Here is a 10,631-nt window from a genome sequence, read left to right on the forward strand (position 1 = left end):
GGAAAATTTGGTATAAAAAAAGTCCCAAAAATATTTTTTTTTTTTTTTTAGTTACCAACATAGGTATGTATATTTATTTTATAACATGTGACATTTCACCGTCCTATAAGCTCAAGGCTTGTGTAGGACATTGATAAAAAAAAATTAGAATGAAATTAGGTATTTACCTAAGTTGAGTTAGTTATTTTTAAAATGTTCTTCTTTTTCTTTTTAATAAATGAAATAAATACCTAACCAATTTATTCGTTACTCCCTCAGCAAATCTCAAGAGAGCAGCACGACGCTTACGCTACTCCAGTCCGAACTGGCTGAGCAGCGGACACTCAATCAGCAACTGGTACAAATAGTCAACACTAAACATACCGAGAGTAACAACTATCATCAGGAAATCCTACGACTCAACGGTATCCTGTCTGAGGAGTTGCCGAAACTGAAAGACCTCGGCGGTCAAGTGGCAACACTGGAGAAACAGTTGAAGGTAAGCGAAACCACCAATCGTTGTTGTTAAAGATTGTCAGGAATTGATTATTATTATTAACAGCTAACTGCTAAGGTCTTATCGTCCTGAAATCGAAGAGAGAAGGAAGACAGGATAGGAGAAAGCCAGCCGTTCCTGTTGTTGTTAAAGATTGTCAGGAATTGACTATTATTATTAACAGCTAACTGCTAAGGTCTTATCGTCCTGAAATCGAAGAGAGAAGGAAGACAGGATAGGAGAAAGCCAGCCGTTCCGAGAACGAACCTTATCGGTTTAAGAGAAAATCCGCCCCGATCCGCGCTACCTTCCAATTTCAAAATATCCAGGCAAGCTACGCCATAAGAAAACAAGTTGTTAGGAAACCGTAACGCTGACAGATGAGCTTTCCTCCTTTTCCCAGTATTCATTAATGGCCAAGATAATAAAATCACTTTTCCAGACAACATCCGAAACTCTGGCTACGAAAGAAAGGCAACTAGCTGAAACCAAGGAGCAACTGTCTCTCGCCCAATCACAACTGGAAGAAGTCACCCAACTGATGTCATCCAATGATAGACCAGAAGCTGATGGAGAACCAGCGCAGGTATTTTTACTTTTTCTCACCGGTATAGCGTTTTACTCGTACTCCGGGGGGCTGAGTTTTGAACCCCAATGGCAACATGACAATTTATTACCTTCATTTTGTGGTAGAAATTTGAAAAAGCCTTTAACTTGGGAACTCACTCATTAAAAGGGTCCCTACAGGGCTTTGAAAATCTGGATCGGGCCTAAAATATGATGAGCATTTGAACATATTTTTTCTATAAATTTGAACGTATTTGTCCGATTTTACTCAAAAGAACAGACTGGACAAGTTATGGTGAAAGAAACAGGCAGACAAAGTCGTTCAAGTTAAGGCTTGGATTTTTTTTTTATTATTATTATTATTATTATTATTATTATTATTATTATTATTAGTTGAATAATAATTATAATTATTTACGAATGATTAATTATATTTAATTTATTATTAATATTTTTTCCGATTTAATTTATTTTAACTCAAAATTAAACAGTTGAAAGTTGAAATAATTGTTTTTATATATTTTATTATTACTACCTATTTTTTACTTTCCCCAATTTAATTTATTTTAACTCAAAATTGGACAGTTGAAATAAGACCGGTTTAATATTGTATTTTGTTGTTGTAGGAACGGGAAGTGGTAGCTCAACATGTGGCTCCGGTAGAAACAAGTAGAGAAAGGAACGAGCTTGCACTCCGCTTACAGAACTTACAGGAAGAGAAAACTATGTTGCTTACCGAAATCAATGATCTACGATTGAACCAGAACACCCTGTATAATGAAGTAAGTGAGACATCATTAAAAAATCTCTTCTGAACATCTCACAACTTTCCTTAAGCGTTTTGAATTTTTTCCTCTGTTTTGCTGAACCTAGGTTTATTTATTTATTTATTTTATTTTTTTTTTTATATTATTTATTTATTTATTTTTTTTTTATATTATTTACAGTACTGTTTTTTTAGGTCTACTCCAATAACTTCCATTATTTTATGCTAGAAAGATAAGATTCCTGCTGGCTTTCTCCTATCCTGTCTTCGTTACCTAAGTCACAAAAGATCTAATCGGGCTGATGGCGGCCCTCCTTATACCAATCCTGTCTTCCTTCTCCCTAAGACCTTGGCAGTTACAGTTATCTCTATCAAACCTCTTAGTAATAAATACACAAAATTATCTGGACATGGAACGAGCCCAGATATTGTTCTTGGCCGTCCAAAGGGTATAAACCACAATCCTTCCAACACCGTGAGATAGGTACCATGCCTCTCTCACGGACACGGAAACAATAAGAATAATGGTAATAATAATAAAACGTTCAATAATATATATCTCCCTTGCTTTAATCCTACATCAGGGTCCACTGTTAGGGTCAGCTCTCCTTGTTCGCAGGTGATAAACTCTTCTATTTTGGGTGTCAGCTTCTGATAGTCCACTTTCTTCCAGTCTTTTCTTCTGTTGCCGCCACCAGGTGTGCTTGGGCCTTCCTCGTTCAATAAAACGTTCAATAATATTCCATTTTATTATTTTTCGTTCCAGAACGAGCGTCTCAAGCAACATCTGCTGAAAACAGAAGAGGACAACACATCTGAGCTGGTCAAAGCAGAGCAGACTATTCAGGACCTCCATGTTAAGCTACGCGAAGCTGAGGAGCGGGTGAAATCATCGGCCACGGCTTACACGAGTGCCAGTGTGCGCAGTAATCAACAGGTATGTGTGCGCAGTAATCAACAGGTATGTGTGTGCAGTAATCAACAGGTATGTGTGTGTAGTAATCAACAGGTATGTGTGCGCAGTAATCAACAGGTATGTGTGTGCAGTAATCAACAGGTATGTGTGTGTAGTAATCAACAGGTATGTGTGCGCAGTAATCAACAGGTATGTGTGTGCAGTAATCAACAGGTATGTGTGTGTAGTAATCAACAGGTATGTGTGCGCAGTAATCAACAGGTATGTGTGTGCAGTAATCAACAGGTATGTGTGTGTAGTAATCAACAGGTATGTGTGCGCAGTAATCAACAGGTATGTGTGTGCAGTAATCAACAGGTATGTGTGTGCAGTAATCAACAGGTATGTGTGTGCAGTAATCAACAGGTATGTGTGTGCAGTAATCAACAGGTATGTGTGTGCAGTAATCAACAGGTATGTGTGTGCAGTAATCAACAGGTATGTGTGTGCAGTAATCAACAGGTATGTGTGTGCAGTAATCAACAGGTATGTGTGTGCAGTAATCAACAGGTATGTGTGTGCAGTAATCAACAGGTATGTGTGTGCAGTAATCAACAGGTATGTGTGTGCAGTAATCAACAGGTATGTGTGTGCAGTAATCAACAGGTATGTGTGTGCAGTAATCAACAGGTATGTGTGTGCAGTAATCAACAGGTATGTGTGTGCAGTAATCAACAGGTATGTGTGTGTAGTAATCAACAGGTATGTGTGCGCAGTAATCAACAGGTATGTGTGTGCAGTAATCAACAGGTATGTGTGTGCAGTAATCAACAGGTATGTGTGTGCAGTAATCAACAGGTATGTGTGTGCAGTAATCAACAGGTATGTGTGTGCAGTAATCAACAGGTATGTGTGTGCAGTAATCAACAGGTATGTGTGTGCAGTAATCAACAGGTATGTGTGTGCAGTAATCAACAGGTATGTGTGTGCAGTAATCAACAGGTATGTGTGTGCAGTAATCAACAGGTATGTGTGTGCAGTAATCAACAGGTATGTGTGTGCAGTAATCAACAGGTATGTGTGCGCAGTAATCAACAGGTATTTCCAACCAAAGACTAATTAAAAAAATAAAATGCATTCTTTTATCTCTGCCAGGTGGAAGCACTGACTAGTCAGGTGAAATCATTGACGGAGCAGAAGGAGAAGCTGCAAGAGAAACTGTATCAGGCTGAAGATGTGGTGCAGAAACATCAAGCATCACTTACCAATCTGCAAATAGTACTGGAGCAATTCCAAGCAGGTAAATACCACCCCACTGTGGTGGATTGTCTGACTTAAACAGAGAGCAGACTATTGTCTAGCTGTGGTCAGTTTCAGAGCTTCATTTTTCTCCATTACTGTATAATAATAATAGTGCTTATTTATACTGCTCGCATAGGACTGAAAAGTCCCTTTACTCCAGCAGTAGGCTACTACTATCATTGTGGTCAAATTCTCAAATTATATTGAGGATAAAATTCCATACCTCGGCTGGCATTGAACCCACGCCCTCCTGTTTACCAGTCGAGCGCCTAGACCACTACACCACCGAGGCAGGTAACTGTAGGCAAACTCTGAAAATTTGGAGCATCCATTTTCTCTCTTTGTATCAGACCACTACATTTTTCTTTGTGTAAAACTCCAACGACCTAAGTATTTTCATTTTGTGAGCCTCCGGCTTCAGGAAAACCAATTTTCTGAGGCCCCTCCACTAGTTTATTTGTTTTCTGAATAGCTTTGGAAAATCCACTCCAAAAGCCACAGTGTGACTTCAAATCAATCAGTACTACTACTCACTCAAATGTGGCTTTGTTTTCAGAAAAGGATAACGAGATTGCACAGAGTCTCGAGTTTCTACAAGGAGAACTCAATAACTCCTATGCTAAGAATAATGAACTGACTCAACTTATCAGCACTCTACAGGTACGGTACACACTTTGTTAAATTGTCTATCCGAATAGGGATTTTAATTGTGTTGAGGATTTTTTTTTTCTTCCAATTTTGACGGTAACAACTCAGGTCTTATCGTCCCGAAATCGAAGACAGGAAAGCCAGCCGTTTCGAGAACGAACCATATTTGTTCAGGATAAAATCCGCCCCGGGCGGCGGGAATCGAACTCGCTGCCTAGCGCTTATAAGGCAGACGTGCTACCAATTAAGTTAACTAGGCTTTTTTCTTCAATTTGTTTTGTATTGCCTATTTCTTGCCATAAACCCACAAAATGCACAAGACCTTGCTTAAACTGCTTGGGCGAAGGAACTTTTTAGTCTCATTTGATCAGGATAAACAAGGTATAGGTATTCTATTCTATTCTATTCTATTCTATTCTATTTGTTCCCCACAGCATCAACTACAAGAGGCAAGGGAGAGTTTATCTGCAGCGGGAAGATTATCGGATCAACTCAACCAGAAATCTCAAACCATTCAAGAGCTCACAGAGAAAGGTAAGTGTGCCTAATAACATCCGTAAGTGTGCCTAATTGATTTTCCTTTTTTTTTTTTTTTTGTCGTTTTTCATATCATCAAAACTTACTTTTTTAATACTTAGCATTACTTTTATTTGCTTTTTGTTAGAAAGATATGTTTGAGTTTATTTCACCTAAAATGTTTATTTTATATTTTAAAATTAATGAAATTTGCGTTTTATCGTAGGTATCTACCTACTTAAGTTCGTATGTTAATTTTTGTCATGTTTGAAAATGATTTTATTGCATGCATGTTACATTTTATTCTTTGCTCCAATCCTAGTTTTGTGTCGTAAAAATGAAAACGTTTTTGTTGAATGCATTACAATCTTATTATTTTAATTGATTCAGTGAGATTTTTTTTTTTTTTTTTTTAATTTCCCTGGGTTTTTTAATCTACTTATTATTTTAATTGATTCAGTGAGATTTTTTTTTTTTTTTTTTTAATTTCCCTGAGTTTTTTAATCTAAGGACACAACTTTGACTGTTGCTATTTTATGATTTTTATTTATTGACTTTTGTCTCGAAAGCTCGAAACATTTTGTTATTGATTAAAATTAATGATATTGTTCCATATGTTTTTTTTCCGAGACCAGCCACTCACACTCCGACACACCGTCAGAACGTGTGTGGCGGAAAAAGCTTATGTCTTCAGACCGTCTGAGGGACTAGAGGTCGGAAGCTGCCACACACGTTCCGGCGCGGCGTCTGACAGACCTTGATGGACCTAGGTCTGTCAGACAGTCACAGCGTAAGTGGCCGGCCTTATGTTTAACATCGACTCAATAGATCAGTTGCACTTACTTGGGTGATGTTTCAAAGTCATAGAGCAGGAAAAATGAGGACCAATGGAATTTTTCTTTTTCTTCTACGACTTCTAGATCCCGAGATGAATCGATTTAAAAAATACCGGTAAATCGTAAACTTTGACGTCACGGCATACGCTCTCGTAGGCGATGACGTCACATCAAATGTCCCGAGCAAAGCTCCCTCGCAGGCAACACATGAATCTGTTTGTGCGCATGCATTTCTGCGCAATTCATGTTTGTGCGCATACGTTTCTGCGCATCTCGTGAAGTCTGACGTCAGAGTTCAAGACTCTGACGGAAAATAAAAATTGAATTTTCGACCTTTTACAGTTATTATTTCGGAGTTTTGACCTCAGATTTGGATTTTTCCCAACTTTTGGAATCGACCATTTATTAATAATTTTTACCCATTTGCAACTGCTCCATTTTGTCTGCTCTGATTTGACGTTTGGCCAGCCACGCACCATCAGATAGACCTGACGACAGGTACACCTGATTAGGTCTACCTGATAGTACGTGTGTATCACGGGCCTTTTCAGCCGTACCTGTCAGGTCTACCTAATAGTGAGTGGCTCGCCTTTGGCATTGCATGATTGTAGGATTTTTGTCTGCTCTGATTTGACATTTGGCCAGCCACTCACTATCAGATAGACCTGACGACAGGTACACCTGATTAGGTCTACCTGATAGTATGTGTGTATCACGGGCCTTTTCAGCCGTACCTGTCAGGTCTACCTAATAGTGAGTGGCTCGCCTTTGGCATTGCATGATTGTAGGATTTATTTTTCAGCCCGTGGCTGACCTGGTTAGCCTCACAGTTCAGAGTACGAGAGTTCAATCTCAACCAGTAGCTGTTCAAGTGTTTTCTAGTTCGACAGTTGACTTGTTGAGATGTGCCCTCTTGTTACTCAAAACTCATCGCATGACTATTTTTTTTTTATTATTATTGTTATTATTATATATCATTTTTCCATATTGTTATTTTGTTTGCTGTTTTGTTTAGTTAACTTTTTTTTTTTTTCTTTCTTTCTTTTTTTTACATTTTAATGGTCGGGACTACAATGTAAGTGTAAACTTATGTTAATCTGATTTCAGATCAGCAAAATTTAATCCGAAGTTTAAAATCAACCAATTAGGTTGCTTCAAAAATTAACCTAAATCAAGTTTAAATCCTCTGTGGTTCCAGCTTTTTTTTTTTTTTTTTTTTCAAAACCTTTGAAAAAATTTAATATCAGCTGTTTTTTCTATTATTTTCCTTTTCATATTTTTTTTTTTTTTTTTTTTGTCCTTTTCTCATTGGGCTTTTTTTATTTTATTATTTTTATTGAATTTGAAAATTTTAAATAACAATTTATTTCTTTGTTTTTGCTTGTTTTTTTCTCGTTTGATTCCAATGTTTAGTTTGACCTTAGTATGATCGTTGCGCATGTGTCCGTTGGGTTCCGTGGGCTGAGTATTTATTCAGGTATCTTGTGGTCGCTTTTGACATTTGATTTCAAGATTCTGAAAAATACTTCACCTCACGCCCAAACAAGTTCTGCTTGACCCGAACTTGAAGGCTGTGACTCGAATTGCCGTCCAAGGAGTCTGCTATTTGTTTTCCAACTGTTTGGTTTGTTTATTATTTATTTTTATAGTGCATGTTTATTTTTATTTTTATTTTTTTTACATACTTCTATGTCTTTGTGTTTTTATCGTCAAAATGGAAATTTCATAACTATGGGGAGTAATACTTGGTCTGGCTGGGAAAGAGTATACGAGCCTGAATTTTCCCTTGCTAAAGAAAAAGCAAAGGTTGAGTGTGAAGGGCATCCACTCGTAAAATTTGTACCTAGCCATGGCTGATTGAGAGGCTGACGAAAAATGCCGACCTCGTCTGTACACGGGAAAAGGCGAAGAAGAAGAAGGAGGAGAAGAAGAAGAAGATTATTTATTACTGAAATTAACATGGTTCTTGATTGGATTGTATTTTACAGTGAATCAACTTATGGAAGAGTTAAACAAGAAAGAGGCAAAACTCAAAGAAGTCAACAATGGAGGCAAAGTAGACAAGTAAGTTGATGTATAATTATTTAGAAATTGGATAATATTTTAGAGAGTTTTTGATTTTTGCAGTCCAAAATTAGCTAAATCACGTGACTATCACGTCACGTGAGGGCAGTGTGGCTATCATGAACGAAATCATCTACTTTATGGGAGAACTTTGATCCACATCTTTCTGATGTCACATGAGTTCACGTGACGCGATAGTAGTATGTTTCTACCTTTACGAGTATACTTTACAATTTTGTTTAGCTTGAGATAATGGTCAAGTACAATATCATACATATTTCTGGACATGACTCCAGTCAGGTGAAGACCATGTCCAGAAATATGTATGAGTATACTTTATTCCACTCATTTCCTTCTTCCCTCTCCCCCAGATGTCTAGTGACCAACATGATCGTCAACTTCCTGACCGCCCCCTCCCGTCCATCCCGTCACCAAGCTCTCCAGATCTTAGCTTCGGTGATCGACATGACACCCCAGGACCGCCAGAAGATCGGCTTGGAACCCTCACAGGCATTTAATCCCAACCAATCCCTATCGGAAGCGTTCATACAATTCCTCGAGAGCGAGTCCAGCCCGCGATCCAAAGCTCAGGTAAGGGGTCACCCGTCCAAGTAGGTGTCAAGATGGGCGTTGCTTAACGACAGTGTTCTATCGCTTCAATCTAGGTGGCAATCATCTCTAAAGCGGATTTAGCTAAAAATTCAGAGTTTTTTTTTACGTGAATTTATTTTGTATGTCAGCCTCGTAATTATTTTTGAGTATGCAATACGCACAACTTTCTTCCGGTTTTTCTCACTTATCAGTGTTGAACATTTCTTTCTATTTATTTTATAGTCAACTTTTATTGAGAAGATAATAATAAATGAAACATGTTCCGTAGAATTTTGAAAAAAAAATCACCCGAACTGGGTCTCGAACCCGGCAACCGCTGTTTCTTCTTTATGTTATTCTTACCGTTTTCTTTTCTATGCTATACTCAATATACTAATTCACCCGTTACACCCATCACAACAACCCAGTAGTTAGTTCCCTGAATAACGTAAAAAAAAACCCTAACCAATAACCGTCCCCATGTCTTCTGTTTCACCAGAGTTCTACCCCCGTGTCTCGCCGCACCTCGAGCACCACCTCCCCTCTCCTCTTCCCCGAGAGTGCCCTCCCCTCCCTCCCTCAGTTCTCAACCATGGGCTCGGGTTCGATGCTCAAGGATGTACTGCATTCCGATAGCTGAGGGCTTCAGCCTGTGACGGCCGCGGCTGCTGGGCTTAGCTCTGTGTCACATATATAAACGAGTTGGATGGACGATAAAATAATAATAATAGTCATAGACTCTTGAGAGGAAGGTAACCACTAGGTGAGGTTAACACCGGAGGCGTTCTCTACCACCTAACCCCCAGAGACCTAATTATGTGGACAATCCTTCAATTAGATGATGAAATTCCATGCCTCGACTGGGATCGAACCGGCGCTCTCCTGTTTACCAGGTGAGCACTGTGCCACCGAGGCGGGTAAAAGAGTAAGATAAATATCTGTTTCATGTCTGTCCGACATTTGGTGCGATATCGATGTTTTATTACATAGGGTTATTTAAATTTAAGCAACTTTCGGACACCTAGACCCTAGACCATCAGAAGTCTACTAGGCCTTCTATGGAGAAGTCATCGAGATTAAACTTTTCTAAAGACGTATTTGTGGCACAGGCAATGAAAAGTCTGGTAAACCTTTTACTGAGGAATATTTGTTAACTACCTTCCAAAAGCATCGGAAAGGTAAGGTAATAAGTGATGATGAAATTATTGCCTTAATAGTGCTAAATTTAAATTATGGGATAGGTACATATATAGATAATTTGGCGTACTGAAAATAATGGTGGTGTATTAGGGATTTTGTTCTACACCTTTGTCAACACAGGCAAAAATGTAGTTACCTAGTTAGTATTTAGGGTACTAACTTCATCAATTGCACTTTTGTTCCCTGTTTCACAAGGTACATAATTGGGAAAACCTCTTCTAGCAGGAAAAATTTGGAACCGAAATTTTGAAAATTTTCAGGTGAGATCTCTTGGTTTAGGTCGGCAATACTGAACAGAAAATTTTCAGAGATTTGTGTTAAAATAATACTAATTTTTAAGTTGTAAATTTTTTGTCATTCCAATTTGTTTATTAAAATTATAAGAGGTGTAATGCTTAGAAACCCGGAACCACTAGTTTTCAGTTTCTACTACCTAAAGAGTGACTGGTGTCTCGGGTCTTAGTGTGATTTAAACCTTATAACCTGCCTTCAATTAGGTTCAACATATTAGATAGGTAATATAGGTATTGTGTTTAGGCACTTTAAAATTGGGTGTTTTATGAACGTGGGCATTCGAATTTTCCGATGTGTTTATTTTCGTTTAATCACAAGCCCATATTCCACCTGCCTATGTAGAATTGTAGATGTCTAGTTAAATTATTGCAATAGGTACGTATGTGTATGATAACGAAGAATATCTATATTTTGTTAAATATTATCTGTGTATTGTGTCTAAAATTAATTGAATAAATATATTTTATTGTTCTTATG

At 38.0% G+C, this 10,631-nt stretch overlaps 1 protein-coding gene across 2 annotated transcripts in view; it reads left to right on the forward strand.

Annotated features, from left to right (window-relative positions):
• The window catches only part of LOC103505263 (thyroid receptor-interacting protein 11), a 31,862-nt gene extending 21,231 nt beyond the window's left edge, over window positions 1-10,631 (forward strand). For both annotated transcript variants that reach the window (XM_026820611.1, XM_008469588.2), the window contains 10 exons: window positions 259-478; window positions 918-1,061; window positions 1,669-1,824; window positions 2,575-2,745; window positions 3,859-4,003; window positions 4,562-4,665; window positions 5,088-5,187; window positions 7,994-8,069; window positions 8,441-8,660; window positions 9,160-10,631. In XM_026820611.1, coding sequence (XP_026676412.1) covers window positions 259-478; window positions 918-1,061; window positions 1,669-1,824; window positions 2,575-2,745; window positions 3,859-4,003; window positions 4,562-4,665; window positions 5,088-5,187; window positions 7,994-8,069; window positions 8,441-8,660; window positions 9,160-9,300 — 1,477 coding nt within the window. In that variant the 3' untranslated portion in view covers window positions 9,301-10,631. The remainder of the gene's footprint in view (window positions 1-258; window positions 479-917; window positions 1,062-1,668; window positions 1,825-2,574; window positions 2,746-3,858; window positions 4,004-4,561; window positions 4,666-5,087; window positions 5,188-7,993; window positions 8,070-8,440; window positions 8,661-9,159) is intronic.

The sequence above is a fragment of the Diaphorina citri genome, unplaced genomic scaffold (genome assembly GCF_000475195.1).
Source record: "Diaphorina citri unplaced genomic scaffold, Diaci psyllid genome assembly version 1.1 scaffold160, whole genome shotgun sequence".
Classification (NCBI taxonomy): Eukaryota; Metazoa; Arthropoda; class Insecta; order Hemiptera; family Psyllidae; genus Diaphorina; species Diaphorina citri.